The sequence below is a fragment of the Solea solea genome, chromosome 2 (genome assembly GCF_958295425.1).
Source record: "Solea solea chromosome 2, fSolSol10.1, whole genome shotgun sequence".
Taxonomy (NCBI): Eukaryota; Metazoa; Chordata; class Actinopteri; order Pleuronectiformes; family Soleidae; genus Solea; species Solea solea.
The window spans coordinates 22,826,142-22,840,420 of NC_081135.1; the positions used below are offsets into that span (position 1 = coordinate 22,826,142).

Below are 14,279 nucleotides of genomic sequence, written 5' to 3' on the forward strand. Positions count from 1 at the left end.
GACATTTCCCGGCCCCTGTAGTTGGGTTGGCAGCTCAATTGTTTTGGCTGTATAATCGGTGTCAGATCCAAAACCGGCTTTAAGGTTAGTTGTCCATTCAATAGATCCCCATTCTCTGTAGTGTCACACGACTATGACACCTTTTCCCCATATTTGTCACCGCGCGTGTAGCTTTACTTTAGCTTTGGTGAGAGTTGGTCAGTGTAGCTGGATGATAGCCGCTAATAGACTAAGCTAATGCTACATTTCTAGTTGTAACTAATGGGTCGCATGCACGAAGCAAACCATTCGTATGTGTAATAGGACATATTAAAACAAGAAAGTGCATTTAACTCAACGTGGTGAAAGGGTATGTTTTAATCTAAATGCTCTATAACGGGGATGACCATCAAAACAAAGACGGCTAACGTTAGCATCTACCCAGGCCGATTGGATTCCATTATGTTTTCTTTGAATTCGTGGCGTGGCTAGGTTACATTATATCATGGTGGCTGGATGAAACACAGTTGTACTTTGATATCACACTAAACAAACGGCCAGAGCGAGGGGAATGAAAGGAGTTAAGCATCCCCGCTCAAAGCTATCCGAGTGAGAATAGTCTTTTTAGCACTAGGGTGGGGCAGGCTCTGTGTAGGTTCACTGACTGGACAGCGAGTTTATCTGAGCATTAAGCTGAAAATGTAAGTGTTGGCGTTCATACTTAACACATCGAACTCATTCAGCTGCTAAGAAAAACACCGTTGGATGCTGCTCCGCCTGTAAAGTGAATCTCATTGATAGAAGTATGCTAGAAGGTGCTGATGCTGAGAGAATCAGCTGTCAGAAGACTGTTACTGAGCATCGACTTAATAGCACAGACTCCCCTCTGCCTTTGTATATTATACGTACACGTCTCTGGGCAAGACACTTAACCCCCACGTTGCTCCTGACAGCTGTACTGTACTGTACTCTACAGTGCTGTATGATAAATAGGCTTATATTTCCTCTTTCTTACTTATTCTTATAGTTTTTAACTTTGTAATTAAAAAAAAAAATTGCTGTTATAATATTCATTACCTTTGTACACTGGAGCGCTGTGACGAAAGAATTTCCCGCAAGGGATTAATAAAGTATATTCTATTCTATTCTATTCTATTCTATTCTATTCTATGAAAGTGTGCATGAATGGGAGAGAGGCCATCACATCTAGAAAATACCACATTTTCAAATTAGTTTATTTGGCTATTCATCATACAAAGACAAGACTAAAATATGTATAGAGTCAGAAAAACAATGAAAACACACACAACTAATCACAAATTGGAACATGAGAAGATGTCTACTTAATTTCTTGAGTAGACAATAATAGACTTTTTTTTCCTGCTTATTTCACATATGGGAAGTATAAACTGAATTGCCATTTAACTCCTCATAGATGTAAATCTCAAGATTAACAATATGTGTTGTTGGTTCACAGTTGTGGCATCATGTCTGACAAGAGTGAGCTGAAAGCGGAGCTTGAGAGGAAGAAGCAACGTTTGGCACAGATCAGAGAGGAGAAGAAAAGGAAGGAGGAGGAGCGCAAGAAGAAAGAGGTATACAAAACACTGTTAGAATATTCACCAATACTGAATACAACAGGGAATCACATAAAAAACATTAATGGCTCAATTTTTAATGATTTAGGTTTTAATTTCATCAAGAAATCATAGCCTCTGTCTATATGGCCAAAGCAGTTCACCATAAGCATAAATATTGATTAGGTCTTTCACAAAAACCTTATAGAAAGTTGGCATAGTAATCATACAATCATTATTTCTAACTAATAAGTAATTTGTTAATGGTTTTATGTTTTTAAAGCACCCTTCAATTATATCTAGAGAAGATACTTTAATTGCACATTGATATATAAGGTTATGTTTTTTTTTGTTTCAGTTGACAATCAATCTCATTTCAAATTTTACATTTTATATTAGTTGATTTTTTAAAGTGTTTTTGTGAAGAGCAGCGCTTTCTTGCTTCACTTGAAATTTGCTTTTGTCTGATGCTAGTTATATTACAGTCTAGTATGGTGTAATGGATTTGGTGGTTAGTCTTTTGGGTTGGGCAGATCTCTGCAAACTATAATTCAGAAAAAGTGACAGTACACATGTGGCAGGCTGATTGTAAGTTCTCAGGTTATCTTCTAAATAGCAGAAATAAAATGTTGATAATATAATTGGAAATGTGTATGACAGAGTATTATTATCTGCTCCAGTTATGATCATGATCAAACTGATATGTATCCTCTCTTGTCTGATCACTTAATTTATCATGTCCTTAGAACACATTAGTGGCTTAAACTTTGGTACATACTGTATGTTTACAAGCTGAAGTTCGGTGCACTGTTTTGTAATGTGCATATTTGTGATGCATTGCTATTTTTCTAGGCTGACCAGTTGAAAGATGCTGCAATTCAGCAAGAAGAGTCAGACCTGGAGAAGAAGAGGCGTGATGCAGAGGCCCTACTACAGAGTATGGGCATAACTTCAGATGTTCCTGTCGGTATGTTATTCTAGTTTTTAGTGATATTCAATATGAAACGTCAATTGCAGAAATAAGCAGTGGCAAAACAAATCCATTCATACCAATGTGATTTGTATGGCTCACAGTAAGTGTTCTTTATTTGTCAAATCTATCACATGATAGATAATCCACTCGATCATGTGATCATGCTAGAGGCCAAACGGAAGACAACAGGTTCAGAAGCAGAAGTGGTCACATACAAACAGCATATATTTAGCCAGATATTAATTATAATAACTTTGTGTTATCCTAGTAGAATAACTTGATCAATAAGGGTCATTGTTTATACTGTACACCAGGTCAGGTACGGATGCATAAGCAGCAACTGGAACAACAAGCAGCAACACCCACACATTAAAGCACAGAGCCAACATTTTTGTCCCCAAAAAAGTCTCCATCAATTGATTAAGATGAATTTCTGGTGCTTTATCCATGAGTCCATGCAGGACTGGATTTTTGGAGCACTTTAATTTTTCCAACAGCAGGTGGCAGTAGAGATCTAGACAACATCCTTGATAGGCCTCACAGCAAATTTGTTTCAAATTTGAAACAAATTTAAAGAGAGGCGTCATATTGTTTGTGTTTGTATAAAAGTCTGTCCATTTTATTTATTATAGCATTTATTCAAAATTAATGAAGACAAACTCACTGTAATTGTGTTACAGTGTGTAACTAATCCTTGATTCCTTTAGTGTGTTTTGATCTGACATGGCTTGTTTTGTTGCAGACTTGTATATAAAGCCAGCTTTGCTGCTCATGTCAACAGTTTACACACATTTTAACATGCTAAGTCATATTATGGCTGGGAGGAAATCACTTCACCACATTTGATAATATTTGTCCAACATATAACAACAATTCTGCCACGGCAGCCCGGATGTATTTGTTGTGCTGTTGTGAATATCTTGTCATTTTTACATGGTAACAGATCATAATTGTATGTGTCAATGTGTAGTCCCTCCTCCTACATCCCCAACTGCCAACACGCCAAGTGAGGCAGGGAGCCAGGACTCTGATGGAGCTGTGGGCCCCAGGTATAAACACACACATACACATGTGCACATGTTTCAATGATAAAGATTGTCCCCACTTCCAGAACAAAGCCAAAAAAAGAAATGTCCTTATGTATAAGTTTTCCACTTGTAAATCTCTTCAAAAATGTGTGTTCTTTTTTGGTGCTCAGCTATGCTTATGTCGACAGGGGGGAAAAATTGTGGTGTCCATGCCACAGCTTGTCAATCCAATCAAATGTTTTAATTAAGCAACATTTAAAAAAAATGACTTTAAGAGGGTTGGATCCTTTTTTGGATCACATTTAAACTCTGGATACAGGTCATGAACATATGTAAAGTCTGATTATAAGGAAAGCAAGTGTGTTTCATTCCATTACAGTGAATGATGTTGAATGCGTGTTTATTTAAATTGTGTGCCGTTGAATTAGGACGTTTCTAAATGAACAATAAAACGGCAGGCTGCTGTGATGCCTGGGGGACTTCTTAACCCCTAATTAGAGCCCCTTCCCTGTGCCGAAATCCATGCTCCCCCAGTGTCCCATCAGGCTCAGGGAGCTGTTCCCTCTATGTGTTGACTCATTTCCCTCACCAGTATGGCCATTTCCTACACACATGGAGGTCATGTTTTCCCCCTGAGGGTCCTCTCTCTCTTGCTCTCTCTCTGTCTCTGTCTCTTTCTCTCTCTCTCTCTCTCTTTCTCTCTCTCTCTCTCTCTCTCTCTCTCTCTCTCTCTCTCTCTCTCTCTTTCTTTCTTTCTTTCTTTCTCTCTCTCTGTCTACACAACACTCTTTTGCTGTGCCACAGCTCAGGCTGTATAAGCCCCACAGGCTGCACATTACACCCCACATCCCACTAAGGAGACCTGTGTGCCCATGCATTTTAAGCAGATATGTTTAATGTGTTGTTTAAGTGTTGTGCTGACTGAGTCGGGCTTGTTTTGACTTGGAAAAACAACAGCAAAAGTACACGTTAAAGAGTTTATTTGTGAACTTGCTAATTTGATTTGTGGATCTTGGATCGAATCCGCATGTTGTGTGCCATAAAGCTACCTTTATTTCCTCTTTATTTCCTCATTTGTGCTTGCTTGTCTTTCTCACTAATGCCGCCTTGTGCTGTGACACTAACCAGGACTCTGCACTGGGACTCTGACCCGTCCACCCTTCAACTTCACTCTGAATCTGAGCTGGGGTACTGGACACTCTCTTCTCTCCTTTCCTGGTCATTTTCCCTTCTCTCAATCTATGGCATGATTACTTTGTACTCATTGTCAAGTGGGTTTATTACAGGCAAACAATGGAATGGTGCATGCACGTTTGGTCAATCAAATCCTTTTTAATGAATTTACATTGGCTGTTAAACTAATATGAAGTCCATCCCATTAAACACTCATTTACTTAGTTTATTCAGCACAAGAGTCAATTTGCAAGTAGGTGTGAAGTGTTCCACAAACAGGAGAGAATACTTTTAGTAATATAGTGTAAAAAATGAATTATATTTTTAGTGAAAAATATTATTTTGTGTTGATGTTGCTCTGTGCTTTTAGGAGAGCAACTCCAAAATTGGGGATGGCCAAAGTCACACAAGTGGACTTCCCTCCACGTGAAACTGTGTCTTACACAAAAGAGACCCAAACACCTGTCATGACCCAGCAAAAAGAAGGTGAGTCCCACGTAATGTTGAACAGGTCAGCCTCCAAACATCCATTCAAATGTTATGTGTGCATGTGTAGTGTCTTTGCTGGCAAGTTTTATTTTGCTGCATGAAAGTTGCATATTTTTGCACAGGTGGTGTGAGCTGTGTGAGCATACAAGCGGATTCTGGTAATGAGCAACAAGTGGAAGGGATTTGATTTAACCGAGCACCAAGATGAAAGTGAAGGAAAAATGAGGCCCATGAAACATAAGTAGTCAGAGCAGAGGATTAAATTGAGGCCGTCTCGACTTCTCTGAGCCTCATGTGCAGCTCTACAACGAACTCTGCTTTGGCATAATTAATGAGCAAGATGAGAAAGCCAGTGACAGGAAGGAGAAATGCGATTGTAGGGGAAGATATGAAGCGCTATGCATATATGACTTACTGCCTCAGTTGCATGTCGATTTGTATGTAATTGCTGCACTGCAACTTTCATGTGGTTGCACGACGAGAAAATTCGAGCATCCACATGTTGGACACATGTGCATCAAACATGCAATATTTGTGAGTAGGGCTATTATTTTTATAATCAATTAATCTATGGGTTATTTCCTCAATTCATTGACTACTTGTTTGATCCCTGTCTTGTTTTGTCCACAAACCAAAATCAATCAGTTTAATGAGTTCTTTTTATATATATATGTGTGTATATGTATATGTATATATATATATATATATATATATATATACATATATGTCTGTGTGTGTGTGTGTGTGTATATATATATATTTATTTATACATATATGGAGCTATATTCACATTTAAGTAGCAGAATTTCTATTAATTATTTCACATCCAAACCGATTAATCGAATACCAAAAAGTGGACGATTAATTTAGATATCGATTAATAATTGATCAATTATTGGCAGTCCTATTTGTGAGATAAAAATCCTTTAAATAAATAAGTTCTATGATTCTTTAGCTTCTAAATGTGATTTTTCTGATTTGTTTTGCTCCATATAACAAATTAATCGTTTAAATCCTCATTTTGAGCTTTGGGAAACACTAATAAACATTTTTCAATGTTTTCTGACATTTTTGGATGATAACACCAAATGGATTAATAGAGAAAATAATTCACCGTTTACTAAATAATGAAAAAAAGTCATTAGTTACAGATGTAATCCTACATGTCATTTTTGTTTTTCATTTTTTAAAAGAGATGACAGAACTAGTCGCAGGACTGACAGTAACCCAAATTACAGCTACTGAAATGAGTCCATCTTTTTTATTTTTTTAGCTGATTTCACAATTTATTAGCATCAGCTAACACAGTCCTCTAAGCATTCTTAAAAAGCCTAGTAAGGATTTTAGCAGTGTTCTGATTGCAGGTCTCTTAAGTGGTCAGGTGATGTGTAGAATATTTTGAGGTGGCGTGCAGCGTGTGTAAGATGAAATTGTATGATTTTGTTGAAAACTGTGAGCAGAACTAGTGAGGGATGAAGAGCATTCCTCTGTTCCTTGTCACTCTTTACTCCTGACTCTACTGAGCATTGTAAAACTGTGTTAAACAACGATGGTTTGTGCCAGCTGTTCAACACGAGGCCCCCTTCCCCTCTCTGCCACTATGTAATCATTTCATCAACTCCCTCGCTTCCCTGTCTTCTCCCTTCACTGAACAGGCACATAACAAAACACAGTCAGTGACATTGTGCATTTTCACACCATCACTCCTGGCACTCGATGAGACGGCATCCCCTTCCAGCCTGCTCCCCTTGGTGCATTTTTGATGTGTGGGGTGGCGTCAGGCCTGTTCTGTGATTGAGTGATTTATCGTGTTATCAAAAGGAGGCAACAGTGCAGCACTCTCAAGGTCAGCAGGCGGTGGCATTAGAAGGAGCAGTGGCCGTGCCCCAGTCACTGCAAACCAAGGGTTCACTCAGCATGTGCAAGACATGTTGGAGAAAAGAGTGGAAGATTGGAAGTTTTTTTTGTGTGTGTGTGTGTGTGTGCATCACCACCTGCACTAGTGAGGTGAAAGAAAGACCACATGAGCAGTCAAGGGGAATGCATTTTTATTTTTCTATTATTTGTTTGTTGGTGATGGGGACACTAGGTTTACGTTCTACCACAAAAGATGCACTAGTCAGATGTACTAGACAGTGTTTCTTAACATAGTGTGCCCTGAAATCTCATTCATGTTTGTTACCTTTGAACAATACAGATGCCTTTTAACTCAATAGTTTTTGAAATATCATTGGTCGGATTTTGGGTTTATTTATTTATTTAATTTAACAACAAAAGATACACACTGTGCAGGACAGATTCAGAATACCTTATGAGGGGAATATCTCCTCAATATCAAATGTTAGCAAAGACAAAGGTGCAGTGATTCATGAAACTGGACAGACGAGCAGCAATATCCTCAATCCAAAGGTAGTCGAGATAAATCAAACAAGCAGGAATTGTATTGATTTAAGCCATCAGACAGGTGAATGTCTGTGGACCCTCCACTGTATTACCAGTTGCTCTGGTAGTTAATATGAAGAGTCCGTATGCACTCCTCGACAAGAGGCAGTTATTATGGAGTAAGATATTATTGGAGGTTGACGGGAGAGGGCTGTGGGTGGGTGGTACAAAACGGCTTGTTAGGAATATGTATGTGGAGGGGTTTTGTAAATCTAGTATTTAATTGAATGTGATTGTTTTAATCACCATGAATTCAAAGGCAGGTTAAAACTTTTAATCACAATAGCCCTTAATGGCTTTCTTGTTTCAAGAGCCACTTGTAACAGTGGTCAGCTCTCTTATGCTCTTGATGATGAGCACTGTTAAATATCTATTGTGTCCCACTTTGATAAAGCAGCAATAAGTTTAGGAGAAACTTTGAATATTTTCTGTTTTTCATTGTATGATTATATAGTTTGAGTTCTTACACATTTGTGGCTGACCGTTGCTTTTGATCTTTAGACCTCAGTGTCATCGGAGTTGCGTATAACACAGATCACCAAACAATGTTATCATAATATTAATTTGCTGCTGTCACAGATTATGACATTGTATAACTTGGAAATGATTGATCATCGTTTTTTTTAAAAGTGGGGGATATTCTCAGTTGTAGGAAAGAAATGACATTGCACGTAATTGTTGTGCTGTGTATTTATTTACACCGGTAGAGGTTTGCCTTGGGTGGTTTCATTATTGGCCTTTTATCTGGCAGAGAAAACTGCTCTTGCACGTGCTGAAGTCGGATCCTTGGTCTGGCAGGACGTATACAAAGTGGAAGACACCTGCAGCGAAGAGCAAAGGTCATTTAGTTTAATAGTTGTACATCACTGGCCACATGCTGTGTTTGCATTAATATATTGTCCATTGACTAAGACCTATGATTACTCCCCCCCCCCCCCCCCCCCCCCCCTTTCTGTCTGACTCCCCCCAGAAAAGCTTTTATTCCTTAAGTGGTACAAAAGCCATAATTGGGCCTGCTTTGAGAGGAGGTGTCAGTGTATAGGACATCGGTGATTCGGGTGAATTCTGTTAAATGCAACCCCCCTCCTCTTTCATCCTCCACCAGCCCTCGCCAGGCACAACTGCCCCCCTGTACATCCCCAGCGGGGTCACCAGGATCACTAGCTTTTCTCCAAATGGCCATTTTGGCTGGCAGGTGCATTATACCCTTTATTTTCAGATTGTCTATCCGCTCCTAATGCCTGGCAGGTTGATTGCTCTGGCTGCCTCACCACGAAAGGGGGCTGACGAGCACGGCCGGGACTATCTGAAAGACAGTGATTACTGTTTTCCTTTAAGCCTGATTGAGGCCCTTGAAAGGAAAGATTTTAACCTTCTCTTGTTGGTTGCAGAGTATGGCCGCACATTGAAATGGCTTGTTTCATCAACCCAGTTCTGTAAACTCATCAGTGCACCCAATAACCTTCTTCCCCAAACCTTCATGTGAGAAAGGAGATAAATCAGTTTATGGACAAAGTGACAGATGACATTATCATTTAGATTATCTCAGTAGGAAGGAAATTCTGGCATGTGGTGCTGTCATCCTAGATTAACTATAAGGTTCATACTAAGATAAACGCCTGTAAGAACCAGACAAGTATTTCCCCTCTCCTCCTGAATCTGTTTTGTCCTGCTTTTTTCCTTTTTCCTTTTTTTTTTTTACATTGAAAGCGTAAGCCTCACACTGTCTCTAAGACATGTGTTTTGAAAGAGGAAGTCCATCTTCTTTTAGGTAGAACCGGTGTGCAGTTTGCCAGCTGGTCTGGCCTGTATTTTCTTGTACATTCTCTGAGGTTGAATAGCAGTTGCAGGACCTCCTGCTGGGATGGTAATTGCATAGGCTTGCCGTTCAGGGAGAAGCTTGTCTCGGGGCAGCCAGGCGGAAAACCTCTGTGCCATCCCTATGCCACCTCTGAAGAGCACAAGACAATCCCAGCATCACCATCTGCTTTTGCACCATGCCGTCATCTGGCCACACCAATGGGCTGGACCCTGGCAGCTGTTTCACACCCTCTGCCCCGCTGCCCCGTGGCCTAGAAGGGGGCAACCTACTACTGCAACACAGAGGAAATGGCTACACTGACAGCTCAAGTCTCTATTGAATGGCTGGAGTCTCATTAACAGTTGGGAAAGACAGGGGTCCCTATGACAACAACACACCCGCTGTGCTGTGTCCCTTCAACACAAATGACAAACTTCCCTGCTTTAGAGGAGCAGGTTCTTTCTGAAAGGCGACATTGTGCTGACAAACAAAAAAAATGCAATGCAGAGATACAAAATCCAGTCTATTGCCGTGTCGATATTCACCGAGTGAAGCTTTTATAGAAAGAGGAAAATAATAGAGATGGAAGACGTAGTGACTAGAAAGTATGAAAGGTCTGGCTGGAGGCACGATTGTCTGTTTTGTGGAAATTGTTACTTGGAGTTTGGTTTTGTTTTTTGATTATGCTTGATGTTTTGACAACATGGATTTCATAAACAAAATAATTTACAAGTTCTTCTATTGGGAAAATGTTGACTCAAAAGATTTGTTCTGTTAGTACATCTCAACTGTTTTGTCAGATTTAACCAAATTCCATTTTTTGATCCACAGAGGAAGAAGAGGAAGAAGAAATTGTTGCTCCTCAACCAGTAGTCGAGACACCGATTGAAAAACCGGACCAGAAAGAAGAAGAGGAAGGTACTTCATACCAGCAAGATTGAGCTACTTCAATTTTTAAAGATACTTTACAATTTAATTTATCGTTGCGCATGCAAGTGATGAAGAGGTTTCTATTCCTGTAAAACAGTGCATCATTATCAATATCACAGTGGCCATGAGCAGCAGATTACATTTCATGTTTCCTTTTCTAGCAGCAATCCACGAGCTAACAGAGGAGGAAAAACTCCAGATCCTGCATTCAGAGGAGTTTGTGAATTTCTTTGACCACAGCACACGCATTATTGAGCGGGCTCTATCGGAGCATGTGGACCTCTTCTTTGACTACAGTGGCCGTGACCTGGAGGAGAAGGAGGGGTAATAATTGGATAGCCCCCAAACCCCCAACTTAAAATAGTTTTGTTGTCTTTTTGTATTTTTCATTGATTTGTGGTCTTTTGTTTTTCCTCAGTGAAATCCAGGCTGGAGCCAAGCTCTCTCTTAGCAGGCAGTTCATGGATGAGCGCTGGTCCAAGCACCGTACTGTAACCTGTCTCGACTGGTCACCCCAGGTTATTTTCCTTTTATAGCTCTTTTATTATTTAACCAACACATTTAGAAGTATTAAAATCTCTGCCCTAACAATGAATTTGCCCTGTGTTGTTGCGCATGTGGTGCTAAATGGCTGTTAAAACAACTTAGCTTTGCACAGCCGTAATGCTTTATGATTACATAGCTTGAGTTTGACAGCATTGACTTTTAGCCACAACTCCCTGAGGAAAAGTAACTTATGTCCCATACAAATTGTCACTTAGGTGGAGGCCATAATGATTTGTTTCCTCTGGTGTCCAAGGTCATTTAATGCATGATTCTGCAATGACTTTTGACAGTGATTGAACACCATCATTTAGTGCACAGTATTCACTTGCTCAGAGCAACATCCAACATTGTAATTATTGATTTACAAAGCAAGAACCCCAGATTAAGTATTAGAAGGAGCTGAGGTTAATGGTTTATTTACATCTGGATGCTGTTTCTTTATTAATTATCTGCACTTCACTTCTCAATGAGCTGCTCTGTTTTAGTTTAGTGCTTCTGAGCACTTTCAAAACTGCAACTTTTAGTTAAAATAATCATTTAAAATAGTGGGGTAATTTACTAAAGTTTTTAGAGGACTGGTTGACTTAAATGAGCCATAAATCTTGAGGAAAGTGTTACTCAGTCTTAAAGGCATTCAGCAGCGCCACACAGTGCATGCAAAACGTGTCCACATGGAGCCAAGCCTGAAGGGCATGTCTGCAAGCCGCCTCCAAATTTTGGCTGATTTGTTTTATTTTTCTCTCATCAGTATCCCGAACTTTTGCTCGCCTCATACAACAACAACGAGGATGCTCCTCATGAACCAGATGGCGTGGCATTAGTGTGGAACATGAAGTACAAGAAGGCTACACCGGAGTATGTCTTTCATTGTCAGGTACCAAAAGCAATTCTTTCTCTGTTTTACTTCTCCCACTCCTCCCCTTTCCCTCATGGTTGGCTTATTCCATGACCAAGCATGGAACTCTGCCAACCAGTCCCTGTTTGCTCAGCCTCCCTGCCCACTGCTTAGCCCCTCACCCCTACTGCCTTCATCTGCATCGTGTGTTCTCCGTGCTGGCATCCACCTCCACCACATCTGTCTGCAAACACATGTTCTTGAGGCGCCAGAGAAGACCTGTGGTGCAGGAGCTGAATGGAGTCCAAGCACTGCAGTGGGATTAAGTGTATGCGGCAGGGCTGGTTATCATGTACATCTAAACAAGGCCCCTGTGTTCAGACAAACTAGCAGGGAGAGCAGCAGCAGCAGTGCTCCTCCGCTCTGCCCAGCCTTATTATAATGCCTGCCCCGAGGCTCCTTCACCAAGACAAGTTGAGTAGAACCACATGTGGTTGCCTCCAGAGCGGATGTAGATGCAGGCGCACTGCTCAGATGAATAAAACTGAACAGAAGTGTGAATGTAATTTTTTTACGTGGCTTCCAAGTCACTTCCAAATGAGATTTTTCCTCGTGTTTAGTTGATAAAATTTAAGTTTACAAAAAATTATACATGATATCCAATAATAAGACCCATGAATCAAATCATTATCCAACTGTTATTAAAAGCTTCACGTTTTGTTTTGTTAGTACAAGAAATGAATAGGTGTTTTCTTGTTATGTTCCAGTTACTGACAACTTTAATTAAGTATTAAATACAGATCTGCATTGTGTTCAGTTACATTAGTAGAAAATAGTTAATTTTGACTTGATTTTTTTCTCTCTCATTCAATTTCTTCTAATAAAGGTCTTCTGTTTTATTTTTTCCCTATTAATCTGACACTTATTTTCCCTTTGTATTTCTAAGTTTGGGGCAATTTTGCACTTTTATTTGACAGTAGAAAATGATGTATACAGACAGGAAATGCAGAGAAAAGCCAATATGATGAAGTGTGTACAATGTGAAAGGGAGATTAGAAAACGATTGTGAGGTTTTTGCATCATTGATCTTGGAGAAGTCTCTTGTTCTCGATGACATGTTTGACATGGGCATTATTGCATAACTGTACACGACGTGATGTCACATGAATTTAGACTTGTCACCAGGCTGTGCCACTATAAACATTGTGAAACTAAATATTGCCTTTCCTCTTCTCCACTCTTGGCCCTTCCTGGCAGTCTGCGGTTATGTCGGCTGCGTTTGCCAAGTTCCACCCTAACGTTGTGGTGGGGGGCACATATTCAGGGCAGATTGTACTTTGGGACAACCGAAGCAATAAGAGGACCCCTGTGCAGAGGACTCCACTGTCTGCAGCCGCACATACGGTACAGTAAACGACTGGAAAAAAAAAAGTTGAATTGTACAGAATGAAAATACAGTTTAAGACCAAATTTTCTCTTCTCTGTCCTCTCTGCAGCACCCAGTTTACTGCGTGAATGTGGTGGGCACACAGAATGCCCACAACCTGATTAGCATCTCCACTGATGGAAAGATGTGTTCCTGGAGTCTGGACATGCTTTCACAGCCACAGGTAACATACATACTTGCTGTCTTCTTAATGACGATGAATTACGTAGGATTAAATGTTTAATCATAAGGTGTAATGGCTGTTAATGCTAAATAACTCGCCCAGTTTCTGTCTCTCCGTTTTCTTATTCAACTCACTCCCTTGTCCCTCCCATTCATATTAAATGTCAAACATTTTGGCTTGATGTATTCCTTTGAACAGTGCCGATTTATTTCCCCTCAGCTTTACATTTATTTCCTCTGCACCTCATTTTTCACTTTAAAGGAAATTGACTTTGCTAGCCGTGTCATTTCATCCGTGCTGCCAAGACCTTAACCTCTGTCAGACGTCAATTTTTGAAAGAAAAAAAGCGCTAGTTGAATTTAGATTATACATTAATAAACTGTCAAGTGTTTTTTTTCCAATATATATAGGTTTTGCTTGGCAGTGTGTGTGTGTGTGTGTGTGTGTGTGTGTGTGTGTGTTAACATTAAAGTCTGAGCAGGAAGCTCGTAATGGATGCTGTTCCATGTTCCTTCCCCTGCACAGGACAGCATGGAGCTGGTGTTCAAGCAGTCCAAAGCTGTAGCCGTCACCTCCATGTCTTTCCCTCTCGGCGATGTCAATAATTTCGCGGTGGGCAGCGAGGACGGCTCTGTCTACATGTCGTGTCGTCATGGAAGGTGTGTTCATAAGCAACCGAGGTCCCTCGTGTCCCGTCCGTACACTGCCAGGAAACTGAGGTGGCTTGTTAGGCCCACCTAGGTCCATGTGTCAAATAAATATAGCCCACTCACTTCCCAGTGCAACGCAAATCCAACACTTGATCTCCTGCTGTTTGAGGTTTCACTCCTGGCCAGTCATCCTGTTTTTCTTTTCCGCTTGTCAGTTGTGTTTGTAAAGGCCGTTCAACATAAACA

At 40.3% G+C, this 14,279-nt stretch overlaps 1 protein-coding gene across 5 annotated transcripts in view; it reads left to right on the plus strand.

Moving 5' to 3' along the window:
• dync1i2a (dynein, cytoplasmic 1, intermediate chain 2a) overlaps positions 1-14,279 on the plus strand; it is a 17,585-nt gene continuing 3,306 nt past the window's right edge. Inside the window, exons 1-13 of one of the 5 annotated variants that reach the window (XM_058616411.1) lie at positions 1-84; positions 1,457-1,574; positions 2,409-2,523; positions 3,500-3,578; positions 4,686-4,775; positions 5,101-5,216; positions 10,294-10,380; positions 10,554-10,716; positions 10,811-10,910; positions 11,687-11,812; positions 13,031-13,177; positions 13,270-13,383; positions 13,909-14,042. In XM_058616411.1, coding sequence (XP_058472394.1) covers positions 1,467-1,574; positions 2,409-2,523; positions 3,500-3,578; positions 4,686-4,775; positions 5,101-5,216; positions 10,294-10,380; positions 10,554-10,716; positions 10,811-10,910; positions 11,687-11,812; positions 13,031-13,177; positions 13,270-13,383; positions 13,909-14,042 — 1,379 coding nt within the window. In that variant the 5' untranslated portion in view covers positions 1-84; positions 1,457-1,466. The remainder of the gene's footprint in view (positions 85-1,456; positions 1,575-2,408; positions 2,524-3,499; positions 3,579-4,685; positions 4,776-5,100; positions 5,217-10,293; positions 10,381-10,553; positions 10,717-10,810; positions 10,911-11,686; positions 11,813-13,030; positions 13,178-13,269; positions 13,384-13,908; positions 14,043-14,279) is intronic. The other 4 variants (XM_058616412.1, XM_058616413.1, XM_058616414.1 and 1 more) reach the window with 4 other exon arrangements.